The sequence below is a fragment of the Amia ocellicauda genome, chromosome 10, assembly GCF_036373705.1.
Source record: "Amia ocellicauda isolate fAmiCal2 chromosome 10, fAmiCal2.hap1, whole genome shotgun sequence".
Lineage (NCBI taxonomy): Eukaryota > Metazoa > Chordata > Actinopteri > Amiiformes > Amiidae > Amia > Amia ocellicauda.
In genome coordinates this window covers 8,360,358-8,381,513 of record NC_089859.1, presented here as the reverse complement: position 1 = coordinate 8,381,513, position 21,156 = coordinate 8,360,358, and the positions used below count along the sequence as shown (strand labels likewise).

The 21,156-nt window shown below is 34.5% G+C and overlaps 1 protein-coding gene across 8 annotated transcripts in view; it reads right to left on the bottom strand.

Annotated features, from left to right (window-relative positions):
• Nucleotides 1–16,946, bottom strand: part of arhgap36 (Rho GTPase activating protein 36) — a 36,595-nt gene extending 19,649 nt beyond the window's left edge. For 2 of the 8 annotated variants that reach the window (XM_066714870.1, XM_066714867.1), the window contains exon 1: nt 16,745–16,946. Coding sequence is in view for 3 of the 8 variants with exons in the window: in XM_066714867.1 (XP_066570964.1) it covers nt 16,745–16,813 (69 nt within the window). In the remaining 5 variants the exon portion in view is untranslated. Of the gene's footprint in view, nt 1–5,672; nt 5,886–9,206; nt 9,354–11,995; nt 12,125–16,744 lie in introns of those variants that run through there. The other 6 variants (XM_066714869.1, XM_066714873.1, XM_066714872.1 and 3 more) reach the window with 5 other exon arrangements.
• Between the last annotated feature and the right edge of the window lie 4,210 nt (nt 16,947–21,156).

Below are 21,156 nucleotides of genomic sequence, written 5' to 3'. Positions count from 1 at the left end.
GTGCCCAGAAGGAACTCAGAAGCACTTTATCAGATATAATACAATTTCCCAACTGGAGTGTTTGTAGTTGACCTAGTGCAGAAGCTGCTGCAGTCTTGAAATGATTAAGCCCTCACACTACTGTAAAAACAAGCTGCTCCAATCCGTCATTCTCTTGTTTCTCCATTGTTTATGTCTTGCATCTGATTCAAATGGTGAGTACAGTGGCGTTGTAAACAGGGGGTATCTGCTGGTAATGAGATATACTTCAATACACTAGCCCTAAGAAGGGTTTGTTGCTTGCAGCTTGGTTTCTATCCAAAATAAATATCCAATCAATTCAGGGGCTGTTTGATGGACAACCCCTGAACCCTAATACCATGAGGAAAAGCATTCCACAGAGTATCAGTTGAAAAGGGCACATTATAGCATTTATTACTTCATCAGTTGTAGGTTTCCTACCAAATATCTGTCTTTAATCAGTCAAACTGTCTGTAGCCTATTTCCTGTTTTCCTGTAGACTTTGCTACATTATTTTAGATCATGCTAGAGGGTCCAGTTCCTGAAACTAAAAGCTTAGAATCACAGAGTCGCAGTGGATTCAGGTTTGTTTTGGTTCGCTGGAAGCTTTGCTGGAAGTTAGTTTTCATATCTTCCCTAAATAAACAACAGCAGGGGAAAACATGGTCTCCTATTGCAGTGAAAATCAGGACTATTTTCAAACTTGGCAATTTGATGAAATGTGCATTTAGCACAGCGTGGATTGCCTTTTCTGTGCTATTGCTTACGAGAGTGTGAAGGTCTTATTCATTATGTGTTGGGTATTGTGCTGACACGCTCCTCTGTTTAAATTAAGGAGTAAACTGATAAAAATCTAAATCCATTAAATAAATTGGAACTTGAAACAAACTGGGAACATTCGGGATATTGAAACACTTGCAGGAACATTAGCTCATTTACGTGATTATAAGCAGTATGAAATATGAAAAAGCAAGCATCTGCCTGGTGTTTTTTCAAGTCCTTCACCAGTGAACCTCTCTGATCAGAGTGGTGTATACCTTTGTTGGACTAGGTAACTATTGGTATCCATATAAATCCCAAACATACTGTTTAATGAAGCTCACTAAGTGAGATTTATAAAATGGAAAAGCAGCCAACAAAGTATGTATCGTCATTTCAAAAACTTTTGCCCCAGGCATTATACCATTAGCCTGGACTTAATCCCAGTTCTCAGCAAAAGGTTTATTGTTGACATTCTTACCTTCCATGTTTACTGCTTCAACATTAACTGTGCCATTTTATCTCTGAATTTTGTCAAGGGTAAAGGCCACATGTTTCTTATGTGATGAAAATGGTATACGGACACCTTTACAACAAATGACAATATTTACAGTTGGCTGTGATGTTTAAAGGTGATTTACGTTAATGGCATTTCAGACCTATAAATGTACAGTGTCTACACTTGAAACTAGGCTTCATATTAATCCTACTACATTTGCAGCATCTTTCTGGTATATGGATGTCTGTCTGTTTTGCACTGGTAAGACTCATGATAATAAAAGAATGAAAACAGAGCAATGAAAACAATATTATCTGGAGAAGGTAAAGAAAGTACCAATGACCTATAAGCTTCAAAAACACATGTAAGTGAAGTTTGCACCATGAAAGCATTCTAATGAAGCATATTTGAAAAAGCACTAAAAGTAAGAATACAGTGTGCTAGCCTTAATTAGTAAAATCTAGTTATGGGTATTTAGCCAGTTTTATTGCTGCACCCACCCTCAATATCGTTTTACATTTCAATAAATGTGTGTTCTTCATAGAAAATACTTCAGGTTTCAACACAACATCATTTGATATCAGGACCATTGTAGGCTTTATAAACCAAATTTGATTTCTGTCCAGTAACACAAAAAAGACAAGAATGGGCAGATATAAAACATGTGTTGTTTATTTCCTCCTAAGCCATGTCTCGATGTTGACTATGCATCTGTATGTGTGCGTTTGCTTGTATGCCTAAAGACATAAGAATTTATTTCTTGCAAAGACCAATTTGATTTATGCACAGAAGATCCAGTATCACAAAGCCATTATATATTGCTTTGAAAGCAAAGTAAATGCAGGAAACATTTGCTTTGATCTTGTTTTCTCAAGACTGCAATGATTCATGTAATTGTAGACTTTACAGCATTACATCTACAGTTGTAAAGTGCCTAAATATATCCATATGAAATTAAATGATTAAATACTATAATTCCCATCAATAATAATGCAGTTTCTATAGGAAAATTGTTAGGATATGTATTTGAAATTCTCCAAAATTACATTAGGTGTGACAAATACAATTGGTGAGCTTCAAACTCTTATTTTCCATTTCAGTTAATGTACTTTTAATGTTTTAGGTACTTTCCTTGCAAATGAACTAGTTGTTATTTTAATCATCATTGTATAATAAGACTGAAATGGTAATAAATACAGTTCTATAAAATATAATTATATTGTTGCCACAGTGACATACTGCCTGGTTTTGGAGTAAGCAGTATCAGTATTGTAATATAGTATATATTAAATGTATTATATTAGAGTTGACCCTATGTTTTAGGGATATATTTAGGACTTGTGTTGAATTCAGTTTAAAAAACAGTTTACAAAACTTAATTTATATTGGATGTGACTATACTTATTTTTAACATGAGACTCAGTGTACTTTTGGGGTATTTTACATACTTTTAACATGTAGGTACTTTTCGTCAAAAAACTTTTTTTAAAGGATTCTATTATAAGACTGGAAAAAGTACAAAAATACATTGGGTGTGATTATACCAGTTTTAAACATGAGCCATTTCCTTTTCCTATTGGAAATTTTCTAGTAGTAATTTTGAACTTGTGCTTTTATCATCATTGTATCATAAGACATAGGAAAATGTACAAATTATAACATTATAACATCACCGATGAAGGCTTCTTAGCCAAAACGTTGGTGGGTTTCTTCTTTTTTGCCTTTTGGAGTGCTTGAACAGTGTGCAGCTTTCTTTTTTTCCTTTTCAAGTCTCTGTTACTTTTGGTTGTGCGTCCTCTTCCAAATGTTCATAAAAGTTATTTCTACATATTTAATTAGTGCATCATATTTATTTATGTATTTATTTATTTAACAAATGCCGTTGCTAGAACTTCACAGAAGGTGTTTATTCCCATAATAAAGCTGATAACAGATGATGCACTAGAGAAATCTCTTTCTGGATAATCTTAGAGATCACTTCTTCAAATACGATATGCTGAAGTAAGAAACTCATGAACTGTGACAAAATACTGGAAACCTGATGGTTTTGTTTCTTTCTCGCAGCAACTATTGTGACAAAAGTGTTTTTGTTCTGCAACTTTTGATAGAACAAAAAATGCCAAATCCTTTCAAAATCATTGTTCTGTAACATCAAATGCTCAGAAGTAAGATTTGCACTGAGATTTAACTACAGAGAACCTTTCCACATTTGCTTTGTTTGAAGGGTATTTTTTTAAACTAACAGAGTTTATTGAACATAGCTACAGATTTCACTATGGTGGGGTTTAGGCAAGTGTGACATATAAGTCACATAGAGTGGCCAGGTCTATTTGCATTATATATATATATATATATATATATATTTTTTTTTTTTTTTTTTTTTTATTATTTCTTTTTTTTCTAAGACTGTTAAATGTTGGAGACTAAATAAATTAACTGCTATATATGGTTACTGATGTTTGAACTCTAATTGAAAAATGTTTAGTAACATATTAACTTTATTGAAAGATACATGATTACTATGCAGGCTGAATGCTTTCTATACATGCACTGCAGGATCTTGAAGCGCATTAGCAGAATGGAAAATAGAAACAAACCGGGTAACTGAGACGCAAGTAATATTATATTGGGGTTGGATTAGCCATAAGTCCTTTTTTTTTCAGGTATGAACTGAAACAATCTGAGCTGTTTTCATGTGTTGTTGCAACAGTCTCACCTGTGAAAACTGTGCTATAGTTTTGCAACTTGAATTTTCTTTTTAATATGTATATGTGTACAATTTGACCACTAGGCTTAAACTAGTGTCTCAAAAAGCAGAATGAACATAATAAACTTAAATATCAAGTGATGGAGCAGAAAGAACTTCAGGCTTTATATTTGGGCACTTGGGAATGTTATTGTTTTAATGTTTTGTTCCTTTTTAGTTTGTTTTCTGAATGGCAGAAATTAAGAATATGGCCTGAGAGTTAAATTTCTATCCAAACTAACCTGAACATAATGCTACATCTGCACAATGGCAAATCATAAAGTAGAGAAAAACCGAATGGTTACCAATGCAATATGGCCATCTGTCACTCACTCACAGTTCTTTGAGAATCAGATTATTAATAGAATATTATTAGAAAGGTCACAAAGTAGATTATCCCAATCCCATGACAGATGTGAAAACTCTTTCCTTGTATGAGTTGTTAATGTGTTTGTGGTTTAGTTGTGAGCCAAAATCTGTCTTGGAAGTCTGGAAATTATGTAGAGAGGTATGAAGAGCAATCCAATGCTTTTTCCCCCTCTCTCTCCTTAAGTGGTGTTTTACAGTTACATTAACCTTGTCTGCTTACCATTTTATTCCCCTTCAATGTTATCCACTTTACCTCTTCATTTTTCCTATATGAAGGGGGCTATATGCACCCAGCTATGAGTCACTAATTGAAAGCAGATTGTAACCTGGAGCCTTTTGATATGACTGTTTATAAATAAACATATATTTGACAGCTACCAGATGTCCTTCTTAAATTATTCTATCACGGTTGTGTTACTTTTCTGTCTAGAATTTACTGCTGAAACATATTAAAGTCAAGAATAAACAGAACTTTCTCTCTACACGCCTCCCTGCTGTTACTGATTAGACAACAGTTATTCTGAAGGAACCCAGTGTGACAACTGCCATCACCAATGCATTGTCTTTGTCTTTGCTTTTCATGTCTAAAATAAAAAATGTATTGCTAGGTCCCCCTATCTGCACCATAGTGTCTGAAAGCTCCTACATATAACTATTGCAAACTACTGCAAATAACTAACACATGTTCAGAATGACAACAACAATAACCACAGCATCATGTGGATATACAACACAGTCCCCAAAAAATCTAAAATGCCACTACACCAACTTAGCAACCATAGACTGCCTGCCAGTTAAGGTATTAAGATTCATTAGCTTCAATGTCAGGGGAGACATTAAAATCGCTCAGCATTTCTAAGAAACCAGCTGAATTATAGAGAACAATTTCAATGCTGTTGCTTACAAATCACATTAGGTTAAAATTGGCAATTGGCCTAATTAACTGAAAGGATCGATTTCCAGAATTTCTGTGAAAAGCATGATTTCAGGATAAAATCTATTTCCATATATATTTTGAAACCACTAAATTGAAATTCCTTCATTCCAGTTAGAGGTACTCATGTCAACAGAATATGTTCAATAGTCTAAGCAACTGAAAATCAGTTCATAAAAACATACAGCTTATGCATATTTAATCCACCAAGCTAAGCTGAGATCCATTCTTGATAAGCAGTAATGCAGTGGCTGCTGTGAAAGCTTCATGCTGCTGTTGCAAAAGCTTTTGTCATCCACAGCAACAGCAAACTACCACAAAAGTCACACAGCACAGCACAGAAAAGGAGTGAAAAAATGTTTTACCTTCAAGTATCTGAGGAGCTTCTTAAAGATGAGTGCAAAATGCAAAGGACACTGGTCTTTTGGAGAGCAGAATAAATTAAATAGATTAGGTCTGATCCAGTATTAGCTACTTGGTTGAACACAGCAGACAGTTCTACCACAAGACTGGGGCTTTCAAGTGATCTGCTCTCTCCATCTGGAAGCCACTAAAGTAAATCACAGAGTGAGTTCTCTGCCAAGAGCAAACTTCAAGTAAACATGCTGCTTAGTGGAAGGAGGGGGGCACATCCAATCACAGCCTTCATGAGATTGTCTTGTATTTCCTAGTTGCTTTACCCTACAGTCTACTTTCAATGAGCTGTATAGAAGCAGTCTATGTAAGCCAAGAATGTGGGGGCTTTCCTTCTTTTTAATAGGTAAATAATATCTAGTTCCTATGGGGGCCTGGTCTTTCTGGGCACAGTTCTGCAGATTTGTTGTCTGAGATAAGACACAATGTACACAAAATAATACAAAAGGGTCGAGACATTGTGAAAGTTCTTTGATGTAGGTTTGAAAATTGAGTTCCTACAAGTTCCTACAGGTTCCTACAGGCCTGGTTCATTTGAGTGTGTTATTTGATAAAGTGAGGGTTTGCTTTTCACTAGCAAACTGCCATCTGAGAAAGTACAGACTAAGCTGTAGCCAGGTATTACATTTGTAAAACATCCAAGCTTACAATCTTCCACCCTGCTAATTTTAGGATCAGTCTCGTCTTATTAAAACATGAACAGTTACAAAAAAGAAAAGAAAATGCTGATAAGGCAAATGAGTCACAGAAACCAGACATCATAAATGCAAATGCAGTTATCAAGTAGGCAGTGGGTTTATTTATTTATATTATGTAAAACAAAAGGCTTGAAGTTGATTCCATTTGTTTGAATGCGCAGACAGGAACTTCGTAATATAACGAATCAACTTGAACTTTAGACTCATTGTATTTCTGAATTACTCAGGACTCTGTATATACTGTGTAGTAATTCCCTTCCTAAAACATAAATGATGTAGGACAAATCTATCTAGTAGCAGCCTCCAGTAGATAGCTTTTGATGTTTAACCCAACATTCACACCAACAAATACAACCTTGAATTAAATGTTGTAAACTGAAAGAATGAGTCACTAAACATAGACATAACAACAGTTTAACGGAAACTGTAAACAATTTTCCAAATTCATTTTTCAGTGTCTTAAAATCTTAAACTTTTTTCTCTCTTTATTTATATTTTGTAATTGTAAACTTTTCAGTAATGCATTTTATAGCTAGGGTTTCAGATGTGTAGCTACTTATTTTGACATGTTATCTTTTTAAAACAGAAATAGAACTTATTCTACACCTATTACAAGGAGTAGGAATGTCAGAAGTTTGGCTGTGTTTACTTATAGTTTTATTTTGTCATACTGTCACAATCATTATGTTGGATCATGCTTATTTATTTACATTATCATCATTAACTTACTTGATAGAAGTGACTTTAAACTGATTAAACACACCTGAAAAATAAATGATGGGGCTTGTTGCCTACTCTTGGTTGTACAGTCTATGTATTCCAGGCCTCTAATAAATCATTGGAGTCAACACCACTTTCCACATGTGTGTAATTGGGAATCTGCTAATGAATTAATTACTAGTATTATTATGAATAATACATAATGTAATTGTATATAATGGTGCCATTACAGAGTCGCTAAGTGACCCAGTAGACCTAGTATATGTTTTTTGAATGATGATTTGTCAGGAAAACAGCAACCTGTAAATAATGAATAATGCCACATCTTCTAAATCAGACACAATTTGGATCTGGAGACACAAATCTCTTTTAGGTGAGTAATGCTGTCCTCCAGAGAGTTGTCTGTCTTGTCTTCCATTGAAAAGAGGGTCGGAATTTAAACTCATTCCAGATGCAAGAATGCGTCTACAGTTCCAAGTCATCCTGGTCATACCGCACCGGGTTTGCAGTGACAGTGGCTTTCAGCTCATTAGCACATTTTGCATTTCGAGTCCCTCTTCTTTTTTATATAAATCTTTAAGGAATCTGATAGAGAAAGACAGAAATCCAGCATGTGGAAAAATAAAAATCCCAATGCCTTCAGTCAGATGTCACCAGGAATGGAAAATCAAATGTTGCCAGTTTTTATCTATGAAACTTGGCTTCCCAGAAAACTGAACAGGAATTACTTCAGATTTTCCCTCAATTAATAATACCTAGATAATGAAAACAACATAAATGATAAATTTCTCCCCCAGAACACCTTACTCTGCAGCCTAAACATTTGTGATTACAGTAAAGTCTGATGTAAGTAATATTTTTATTATTATAGAAAGAAATGCCTTTTCAGAAAAAGTAAAAGCATTACTGAAATAACATTACTGGAACTTGAGAGAAAAAAAACTGAGATCAGATAAGGCTTCTCATTATTACCCAGCTGTAGCTTCACAGATGTAAACCCATTTTGACTTGCAACCTGCAGCCTCGCCCATTTCCTACTACATCGTGGGAAAACATCATATTTAATATATATGTAAAACCAGCTCATACCACCTGGCTTCCATCTCTCAAAATCCCTTGGCACATAATTGAGCTCACACGGGGACACACAAGTCCAGAGGAATTCTGACATGGTGCTACCATGCATTTGTACAATTTTCCCCAGTAGCCAGTAGGATTAAAAGCTTTGCAAATGTATTAACATTATCATAACTAATAGATATCATTGCTGCTCTGAAGATAAATCCTGTCATGTTAGTAAAGAATAGCAAGTGCAAAGCAGTGAAATATAGGCTAGGCCTATATCATACTCTCCCTCAATCTAATTAGCCCCTACCTCCATTGGCTTCTTTATAAAGCTTAACTACAGTATATTGCTTAATACACAACACTACACTACTAGATGGCCCATGTAATATGTCACAATTAATTTTAATTCAGCTGTGCTAATAAATTACATCTGCAATATATAAATCAAATCTACATCTGATTGTATATTTACAAATTAAAAGACAAACAAAATGAGAGGCACTGAAAGATGAAAAAATAGAGAGGTGAAAGAAGAGTACTTTTCTAAGTTTCCTGAAAAAGTAGTATGGAAGATTTTTTTTTCTTCTAAAGATGTGGAAGGCATTATAATAATTGACAGAAACTGAAAGATTCTCTAGTGAATTAAATTACTGTGGCTCATTTTTCACCATGCCCATACCATACAAAACAAAAACAAGAACATAATCATATGTTCTCTGTTCATCACTTAATATAAAAAACATAACAAAATTGCAATTTTCAAAGCAGGCAAGCACAAACCCAATGAATATAAAAAATGAACATCATTCAGTATTCAGGCTAATCCAAATCAAGATTCTAAATATATTTGTGTTGGCATCAGCATAAATACTTTTACTGTTATTCACAATTTCCATGAACAGGAGCAATCAATTCCCTGAACAGATTTAGTACAACAGTCCATATTGCAGCTACTACCAATTTCAAGTGCAAACAAAAAGAAGGAAAGGAATAATGTACCTCCCTGTCCAAGAGAGTGACAGTTTTCTTTTCTCCGCCGGTAACCTGTTATGGCAAAATATAACATTAGAGGAGCTGTGGTGCTGCAGTTCATACTGGTAGCCTTACAGTGTTGGTAATATTCTCATTGAGTGACTTTTGTGGCAGTTTGCACAGGAGTTTCACAGCTTTGAAATGCCCTATAGGCTTGCAAGGAATTGTCAAACTGGAAATGGTGTTGAAATGTATAAAGACACTCAGACGCATGGAGTAATATGTCACACCCATTCCTGTGACTCACAGGTAATGCCGGTAAAACTGCTTGTGTTCTTTGTGACATTCAGCCACAGGATTATTGGTGTAGAAATGACACTCCAAGCTTCTCTGTAACTCTAGCAGGATCACCCCATGAAGAATTGTGCTGCATTTAACTAAATTTATCTAAAATTTATGAAAAGGCAAACTTACAACCTGATTCTGGGAAGATTATCATGATTATGATTGGAAATATCCATGGCCCTGACATATTAAAATATTTACTTATATTGTAGAGGTAGTAGAATAGTACTAAAAACAATCACAAAACAGAATAGGGAAAACAATATCTTGAATATCCTGGAAAAATATATATCTTGGATATCCTGATTGAAAGTCATCCAGGGATTGCATGCAGAAAACTGAGAGGCATATTTATATTCATAAAAGCAACTGGGAAAACTGGAAAATGTGTGTTTTGGGTGATGATAATTGTAATATGTTTGGGTACTATATATGCATTAATATCAATAACATTCAGGATGTAGCATTAAAATGTTTTGTTAGAAAAAATAAATTGCCATGGGGAATTATTTTTTATTTTATTGGGAAAGTGCATTGTGATGATACCCAAGTTCTCAAAACTGATTGGAATATGTAGCTATTTTGTCTACATCATATCAAAGGTATACATTTCTGTATTTTTTTTTAATGTTAAATAGCCTTAACACATTTTATTGACTTTGACCAAGACTGACATGCTTAGACCTAATAAAAAATGAATGTGTAATGTGAGAATATTTCAATTCTGAACTTTACAATTAAAGTAATGATAACAGAAATAAATCAGTGCAGTGCTTTCATTGAAGCAGATTAGACAATTTTTTTTTTGAATGCCTTGTATAGTCTGGACCTATAGTCTGGAGCTGCAGCATCTGCATAGTCAACATGCCTTTCATAAAATGAGACCTAAGGTCTCAAAAACTGAGAAGCATTGACTGTGGTGCCCTCTACAGGCACTTCAGAGTATGTATCCTCTGAATTTGATTCAACAAAAGCTCTCATAAAACATGCATATTTGCAATAGCAAGGCATATTCAGGGCAAGCTTGAACAGCACCCGAATCACTTGCTTTTGGAAAGGTGGGATAATAGAAAATGCTTCTTTCTATGAACCAGAGCATGTGGTGGAAGCCCCACAGTCAAAGAAAAAGAGATAAAATAGACAAGAATATACATTTGTAAGCCAATGATGAAAAAATGTATGCTCTGCTGTGGCACAAAATAAACTGGGAAAGCACTGAGATATGGCATATAGGGTATATTTAATATAAATGGTTTATATTCATCTGAATTCCATATATTTAATTTTTATGTGGTAATTATATAGTGAGGTTAATTTATACCATTTATTTTTTAATTACATATAGGGCATATAAAGAAAATCTATGTATTACAGACTAAAACATAGCCTATTTTAAATATATCCCATAAAATGTATGTATTTATTCCTTCTTGGATATGCCAGTGTGTTTGAGATTTAGCGCAGGTCAAATCTTCACAGAGCACTTTTTGCATTTGGTATTGAGTCTAATATTCAGTTCTGATAGCTGCAGAAAGGTCTATAAGGGTATTGTAATATGTTTGGGTACTGTAAATACATTAATATCAATAACATTCAGGCTATAACATTAAAATGTTTTGTTAGAAAAAATTATTCTAGTTTTTGTCAATTTGGCATGCAAGCTAAGCAGGCCACACATACGTAATTTAAAACAGTTAATATAATTTAATATATATAGGATTTTACAAATGGATCAAATTTAGGCAGAATTGAATACTGAACAATTGCACACAGTTAACTCCAGACTTTAATTTCCCCAGACCTGCCAAATGCAATTTCCAAACCAAATACTTGATGCTTCCTTCGCATTGAGGAGAGACAAGTTACAAACAGAAACCCTTCAAAGCAGTGACTCAGTCAAAGCTTTGGTCTAAACTTGGAGCATAAAAAAAGTTCCTGATATCTTGTGTAATACAATCCATTAAATTACAGTAGGTTAAATCTCTCTATCTTCACTCATATGTAAGTGTGTGCGTGTGTGTATATATATATATATATATATATATATATATATATATATATATATATATATATATATATATATATGATGTAAATGAAGACCATATTGAACAGTAATTTGGTTCTGGAATTACTATGATAATAACACTGACACTCACTTCACCTCACAATATTGGGGAACGTATGGCCTGGAGGTTCAAAGCTGGCTGATGATACTGCTGTGTCTAGAAAACCACCTGGTAAAGTACTTTAAAGTACTCCGCTATAGATACAAAGAATAACACAAATTAAGTGATACAAGAAATGCATCATCCAGCTATTCAAATACACAAACAAGAAAATCAAACACAAACTCTTACCAATGGAAGTTTGCTCCAACTCCATAATTACCTTTCACACCACATACACAAGAGACAAAAAAGACTTAAAACACTGGAAAGTTTAGCAGCTGAATTAAAAGTGTCAACACTTACTGTTAAACACGAGTGAATGTGAAAGGATTTCCACAGTAGATCATTGAAAGACAAGGAAAAGTCCATACCAGTGGCAATGGTAGTGAAATCCCAGGTACAAAACGGTTCCTTGAACTGTTTGAACAGCTGAACTCAAGGTAACAAAATGAAGAGCTCAGTCTCCTCCCACTTCCTAATAAAGGCTGAGGCTGTTGACACCCCTACAGATGAACTGCAACCAGGAATCATGCCCAGTGTTTAACAGAAATAGTGGAAAAGGCAGTCACTCCATAATTTACACAATATAAACTCACTACTAATCAACACCGAAAGGCTAAAGTTGGTGAAGTCTTTATTAACGGATAAGAGCAGCTCAAAGTAAATAAATGCAATTCTCCCAAATTAACCTTTCAATGTAATGTTTCTGTTACTTGAATACATGCATGCCCATACTATCCATATATCAATCCTCAACCTCAAACTAACATTGGAAAAAGTGTCCCACAGGACTTCTACAGTGTTGTTGTTTTAATACTGAAGAACCGCCTTTCTATTGTATGTTACTTAGTACATTTTATTTTCCTTTATTAACAGGTTAGTGATGTTAAGTGTGTCAACACCAACTGAACATGGCAGGTTTCATGTATACAGCTATTATTCTTGTGACAAATATTTGACTGTTCAGATATATATATATATATATATATATATATATATATATATATATATATATATATACACTACAGGATTTGAAAGGTCCACTCACAGTTGTACGGGGGAAGTAAAAAACCAGTACAGTACAGACTTGACATTTCCTAAATCTGTGATTTTCTATGAGTGTGCCATCAGGCAGGCACAGATGTGCCACACATGTTTTGGGCACATGAGGAAAAAGTCACAAGTAAGAAAAACTAAAATAAAATGTCTCATTTATTATAAATAAATATATTTCTACCAGTATCAAACAATTGTGAATCAGGCTGAGGTTTCTCTCTGAATGTTATATTTTATTTTCAAATTAAAGGGGATTGGTGTTCCACGCAATACAAAAATAAAGTAGGTGTGCCTTGAGTTTTAAGGGGGAGTTGATGTTTAGTTGTTGTTTTGTTAGCAATGACTGTTCAGTTACAGGTGTTTAATAAAACCATGGTTTCTCCCCTTTTCTCCTGAAAGGCATGCACCTGATACAACACAGAGAAGCGGATACATTTGGTCTTCTGAACTGTTGGAATTTGATTTTTCTTTTGGCCTATTCTGTCCCTTGATCTTCAATAATTCATCGTGTTCTCCCAAAGGTCCAGCATAGGAACATGCTATTTACAAAAACATTCATTGAGAATGCCTGGATTTTGTAAACAGGACATTCTCCACCCTCCAACTAATGCTTGACTGCATTCAAACCCTTCAGACGATCTGTCTTCAGTTAGGCGGTTTTAATGCAGACCTTCATATCAGTAGACAGAGGCCTACATTGACTGCACCAAACAAAATAAAATTAAAAAAGCATAAATAAACTGTTGTGCTCTAAAGTCACCCACTTTTGTCAATACATCTATTTAGGCCTAGCTGCCAGTAGCTTTTTGATCCAAGTCTCTCTTTGGCTTCTAAAATCTTTTTCCTAAATGTCAAATTGAAGCATCCCAGGAAATCAGATTCAGGATCACGGGGTAGTTTCTTCCAGATACCAGTGAAACTCTCTGTAGAGAAGTCCTTCCTATTTTCTCTTCTAAATGCATCTTAATTTCACTTGTCTTTGTCTTTATTTAATTGCTAAATTTGCAGTGGTCAATTGGGTTGAATGGGGGTAATACATACATCAGACCCTTTCCTTATATCTCCCTTTTCTCAATCAATGTATAGTGTCCCATTCAGACTAGTACAATAATATTAATACATTATTCATGAAGAAATAACCAATTTGCAATATCTAATGTCCAATGGGGGGGCTACATGCTGATTTGTAAAGTTGGCTTAAGCTCAAATTTAAATTATATAACCATCAATTAGCTAATTAGATTAGATAGATATTAGATATTTCCCAAACTATTTTATTAAAAGTAAATACAGTAAATCTCAGTTTCTGAGATGCAGAGAAATTGGGCATTATTGATACAAGACCTAAAAATGTAGGGGAAGTGACCCAATTAAGCCCACCCCACCAATATCTAAGTTTGGCATGTTTTCTTATAGATATGTGAATTGCTTCCCAATAAAGTGGGTATTAAATCAAAGATTAATCTCTCATCTAAACACCTGTGGTAGGTTTTTAAATTAAATTAACTTATTTAATTGCAAAAGTGAAATGTCCAGAGTGGGCTTATAAGGTACATATTTACCCTTTAAGCCCAGGTGTCCCAAATAAGCCCACAAGGGTTTTAACAGTAAATACTTCAAATTGTATTGATTAAGCACTTAATATTTATAGATGATTGAATTCAGACTTCAAATAACCAACCTAACAAATTAAAATCATATTTTTATATTATCTGAGACTAATTTCCATCACATGGCATTGTTGCACTTACAGAGGCAGTTTGCTCTGCTGGTGTGCTGGTTGTTGGGGCTGTGGAAGTCTGCACAGGTGCTTCAGAAAAAGGAGCATGATTTGTGGTCACTTGTCTGTCCACCCGGCTCTGGGTCACAAGGAATATTCCAGTGTTTTCAAAGACACCGATGATGTTCTCTGGCTTGAGAGCTGTGAAACATCTAGTTTCGCAGGGAACTCCTCCTTTCAAAATTTGTCCCTGCTAACATGGGAATGGCAGTGCAGTTCTTTCCTCCATTAACTTTTGACTAGGGATGCACCGATCAGTATCGGGCCGCAATGGCAAAAAATTACTATATCTGCTATCGATTGCTTTAAAATGGCCGAAATTTCTGTCTTTTTGTATTTCAAAATAAAAGACCAAGTGGGCTTATATGGTATGTGGGCATAATTGAGTCACTTCCCCTAATAAACCTAATGGAAATCAATGTTTTCTCCAAAGGCATCAATTTGGTTGATATATTGCAAAGCTGATCAAATTATTTTGCATAGTCTTTCTTTTTCTTCCTGTCAGCATATTGTCACATGATCTGGTCTGGTCTAGACTGAAGAATAATAGGCAGAATTGTGCCTTCCAGCTTCAAAATTGTATACATTGTGAATTATGTCCCCTCAACCCAATCTGATTTTTTTTTTGCCACTTTCTGTCTGACTTTGATATAAATAAAATAAAAGGAGATGTCCTTAATTCATTTTCAAGTAATTTACTGGACCAAAGGTCATCAATTTGAGTTCTGGAATACATCTGCAGAATAATTATTCAGTTTTGGCATGGATGATAACAGTGAAGAGAAAATCAATAATAAATGTGTTCAGCTTATGTAGCTTATTCTGCAGTGCACAATGTGCTCTCCATTAGCACTCTGCACATTCCAGTGCTGTCAAGTGGCCTTGAGAATAAAGCATTGTTAATTAGCTCCATTACGTCCAATTAAAATCATCACCTGGGAATATAGATGTATGTGCACATCACTCGTGTAAAACATATTCATATTTTCAAGGGACATTTCCTTGGATTTCTTTTCTGTTTAAACTGATTTCATTTACCTCAGGATCATTATGTTAGATTTATTAACCTCTCTGTATAGTATGCCTTTGGGCCATTTTAGTAACATCTCTCTTTCTACGTACAAACAAACAGTCTCAAAAGCACGTGCTCGTACTCCACACATGAACACTTCAGAAAATTCAGACAAGCCACACATGTTTACATTCCCAATAAATATTAAACTTTTAGAAGGCTAGAATTATCAAGGAAGTATACTTGAAATTAAATTGGTTTGTTTACCCAGCTCTGTAAGACACTGCATAGAAACAATTTTATTTTATTATTAATTTATGATCAACACATGACACACATTTACAACTTCTTTTCTCCTAAGACTTTTCTTCTAATAAGTATATTGGTTTGAATTTCACTTTCTTAAAAAAAATCTAATTTGAACTTGCAAATAAATGGAAAGATTGCAAAAGAAAGCATGCATATTTCAATTGATTCTGGTATATGTGCAAAAACTAAAATTGAATGTTTTATTGGCAGTCAACTTGCATATGATGCATTATAATCTTTGAAACAGACTTCACAGGCCACATATTATTTTAATTATACCTTGCCTGATCCAAGATATTAGGAAATATCCTTGACACGTGTCAAATTTCAGACTTAAAGACAACACAAACCATCACTAGCAATACTCTGCCATTGTGCAAAAAAGAAAGGATGAAATAAATTTGCATTCTGTAAATAATTAGCAAGCAGTTGTTACATAACATTCATAAGAATTATGTTTTGAAGAAAATTACAAACTGTGCCATGTGCCAATAACCACTTTAATCATAACCCCCATTTTTAGTGATACTTTGGATATTCACTGAAGCTAATTAAGTACAGATTACAATCAGAATTATTTAAAATACACTGTAGATGGAGTCCTAAGCAACTGAAAAAATGCTATTTATCAAGTGCATGTACGTAATGCTACAAGGAAAATACACGAGGAAAGAATAAGCTATAATGAGGAAGCAGAGAACAACTGTGTTATCCAGATACTTTCTATTGTTAAATAATTCAAATATTCTGTAATCAAATCATGTTTATTCACTAACTGTAGAAACTAATTGTGTTGCATTGCCTTTAAATCAAGCAATTGCATAACAAAAACTCCCTTGTTGCTGACATTAACCAGCATCTCTCATAATCACTCAAAATTCCTCCTTTCACTTACCACATAGTAAAACTGTTTGTCCAGAAACGCACAATCTTCAGTTTGCATAGTTGATCCCATCCCATCCATCTACTTTTTTCCTGGTCCAGAGAGAAAAGAAAAATAAATAGGCAAAAGGCCCCAGATATCTCCTAGAGTTCTCCCTTAACTGGTACTGAGCAATGGTGATGGCATTTGTTGCTGATTATCTTCCTGTGCAGCGTGCAGAGTACACTCTGCCACAGATAACCGTATGACTTGGCGACCCTCCGCAGCTCTCCCCTGTCAGCAACAGGAAACGTGCTGCTGGCAGCAGAACACAGACAAGCACAATGCTTTCTCCAGACACAGGAAAGAGTGACACATTAATATAGCAGGATTACTGAGTTAAAGAGAGGCAGAGTGGCAGTTTCCATAAGTGATACATGCAAAGTTGGTAAAAACTATAGGGTTATTTGGAATTCTTGTTGAAACCCTAATAAAAAGGAATAACTATACATAAATCTGTATACATAATCCCCATTATCAGATCATTACTAACAGGTGCACTCATTCTGAATGAATAAGGGCAAGGGAATTAAGGTACAATCTATATTAAGTTACTATCCATATTTCCCAAAGATCTCACCCCTCCTGTGGGACATCAGGAGCACGCTGCATGTTGGACCTCGATGCAGGAGGTACACAATCGATTGTTTTCATACAGACGCCTAAAATCATCCATTTCTAAAGATAAGGAACAAATTGTTTAAGCTATAAAACCTGCTGTGGTTGCCCGCCCCAGAAATTGAGCCTAACTGAATGCTTGGACTATCCTATAAGTATCTCTAGATCACAGCCAGAGATCCATCTTACACCCATCTCCATTAGTCACCATTAAAGAACACTGCACTCAAAATGGTAGATATTTTCTATAGTAGTTATTCTAAGTGCATTTTGCCAAGTCAACAAAGAAAGAATGAAATGTAACGCTTGAACTTGGGAGTCACACAGGCACTACAAACATAGTGATTTTAACAGCAAGCAGAAGAATGTAATTTTTTGCAATGTTCAGTCAAAGGTAAAGCAGAGCACATAGGGAAGCAGTGAACCCACTATTTATTTAGTTTTATAAATGTTATCGACCTCAGGGTGACATATAAAGCAGGCTGCCCATGGCCACCTGAGACTGTGGCAATGTTGAAGTGGCCATATATACTGCCAGTCTCTACCCTGCCTCCTACTTTGAAATTCATTTATATTTCTACTGCTCGGCCAATTTGTTTACACGGAGAGTATATCCACTGGAAGTAACCATGGTGACATGAATCCTATTTGCTCAGGATAGTGCATATGTCAGCTGTTTCGAGTCAATTGTTTTTTTGTGTTTTTGTTGCTGCTGGCTTCTGCAATTTAGTTTGAATCCCTTATGCAATCCAGGCATGGCATTGAGAAAGCATGTGTCACAAGATGATTGTCATGTTTCCGATCAAATATGTAGATTAAATTAAGGGTGGGATCTCCATATAGTCCACTGATACATGTTACAATTTGCCACCCAGATCAAAACTATTCATAAAGAACCCCTAAAACTGCGAATAAGTACATTTTATTTGATTGTATTTATTATCAGTATCAGAATAATGAAAAGTCTGTTTAAAACAAACTGTATTTCCACAACTTCTGAGCAAACACCACAGTTTGCAAATATACACATATCTAAAATTACACTGTCTTAGATAAGACAGTAGAAAAGCACATTTAACTGATATGCTATGTTTTAATGGGTCATTTAATAAACACTGAATATACATTTAATACAAGAGCACAGGGGTGTGGTCATGCAGCTAAATATTTTAGTGGGGCACAATGCTTTTAACCACAATCTCATTTTAAATGTAAGTGCACTTTAATGTACTGCTCTACATACCTATTGCATAGTATTGCTCTGCTGTTTTTGTTGTATTCTAGCCACTGGTATTTCTGATACCAGTTACTGTTAAAACATCTTCACTTGGTTCAAAACAATGTATAAGGGTTGGCATCTAACACTGGTGGAGTGGGACCCTCATATATTAATCTCTTGCCAGTCGACATACTGTATTGTACAAACTAAAAGAACAATTGGGTCAATGTAATTGTAACTGAAGCTTTTTAAAAGGTTCCACTTTAATTTATTATTAAAGCATTTATTTGGTCTTGTACTATTTCAGTTTTAACTGTGTCACCCTAAACAATAATCACCACCTCCTACCTTTCTGAACCTCATTGGTGCTGCTACTACTGATACTACAGCTGGCTTCAGGGAGACTTCAGTTACAGGGGCAAAAAATAATTGAATATTCTTGCTCACCATGGAAGGGTCTAAAACAAGCAATAATAATAATAATAATAATAATAATAATAATAATAATAATAATAATAATAATAATAATAATAATAATAATACAGTTTAGTCGTATCTACAGATATCTCTGCAGCTCCGCACAGTAGCAGATCACATTGTACTAATTGCAAATGTACATGCCTTCCAGATTTATTTATACCCAATGCAATGTAACAAAAAGCTGTTTTTGTGAAGAAAACTGTGCACAATAGGTTTGTGTGTGTGTGTTACATATCACAGAAACACTTCAGTCCAGTTTATTGGATTTGAATGTTTAGGGTATGAATAATTATGAAAGTAGTTTTTGAACAAATATGCAAATATGTTGGACAAATATATTTTGCTAAGTCCAATACTGAATGTCTGAAAAAAAATAGTAGTTGTCATTAATGTATGCAAAACATACTGAATGTGCACTTGCATTGATATCTCTAAAACCCAGTACTACTATCTATGTGAATAATTCTGGAGGCAAAACATTGAGCTTTACTATTTACTATTTACTATTTTACTATTTACTATTTTTTGGCACTTTTGTAAAAACACATTTACAGACACAGGTGTTGTCACAATAGTGTGAGATATAAAACAACAATGCCTAATTTTAAAAAATGTCCTTAAATATTGTTTTGGTTGACTGCATACTGATTACAAACGGAACATTACCACAATATGAAATGATGGCTTAAAAAACACATTATAGGCTATTTAATTTTAACAAACCAAATACAGCACAAAAACTGCCACCGAATAAGCAAGTTAAACTAAACTGCCAAGACAAGGGGGATTTTGAAGTTGTAATAATTAAAGTTGTAATGTAATAATTAAAGTTATTCCACTGCACTGTTGAGTTTAACAGACTAACGGTATCATCGGTACAGTAGGAGTATTTTAAATGCATTTTGTCAATGCTTTGTAGATCCATATTTCAATTAAATAACCTGTTTAGTTTTAACCGAAAGATGCATTTATAACACTAGGGGTAACATCTCGTTATTAAATACTATTACGTATGGGGTTTCTCCATCAAATATTTGCAAGGATCTGTCCATTATGCAAAAGTCATTCAGTTGCTTTTAAATTCAAAAAATACCCCAGAAAAATCTCTAGTTGTCTTCATTTATTGGTTATGTATATGACAACTTACAGATTTGTTCCTATTATTGAAGTTGTGACTGTGGTTTCCAGCTGTATGTATGGCTAAACGTTAGGAAATATTCCAGGCGTAACAGAAAATAGTCAATAAGTATAACATTGCCAAACTAATGTTGCCTTTAGAGTTGCTGGCAATGGTGTGTAATGATGTGTAGCCTGCCACTTAAATGCATTGTTTCTGATGTCAGTTTTAATTTACATCAAGTATTTCACTGCCCGCCGTAGTACTTGCTACACTTTATGTAACTTGTAAAGCAGAACATTCTCTCTTTGTAATAAAAGTAGTCATTTACTAGCTGTTACTATGGGTTTATAAATGTGTAAATCAAAATAATAAGTGTTTCCTGTGATTGGAGGATTAAAAACAGTACATCCCTTCATTACAAACTGCAAATCTCATTTCTGCAATGTAAGTGTTGTAATTGTCCCATTCCATTTGTTTTCTGCTCCAAGACTGTGGAAAATGCTTTTATCCTCTATACACGGTAGCCTTAATCCATTTAAACTGATTTGAGTATATCCTTTTACAGGGAACCCTATAAAGTATTGCATTTTTAATATACTGACTGTATTGTACTTTGAGATCAGATATACTGAATGAAATTAAATATCAAAGAAGAAAAACAACAAAATAAACGACTTGGCTTGTTTGGCTCTGATTGTCTTAACATTTACAAAGACAAATCCCTCCCAGATCACACACGCTGCAGCTATGAAAGAGCAAGCTTTGGAGCTGTAACCATAGCTAGAAAATGCTACGCCTACACAAAGTCTAAGCTTGTGACAAATCTCCACCTATCGCCTGTACCAGTGTAACTTCAAAAAGCCATGGAGCCTCTGAAACAATAATTACACAGATATCAGATAATGGCAAGATGTCAGATTTTGTCTAAATGTAGGACATTCATATTGT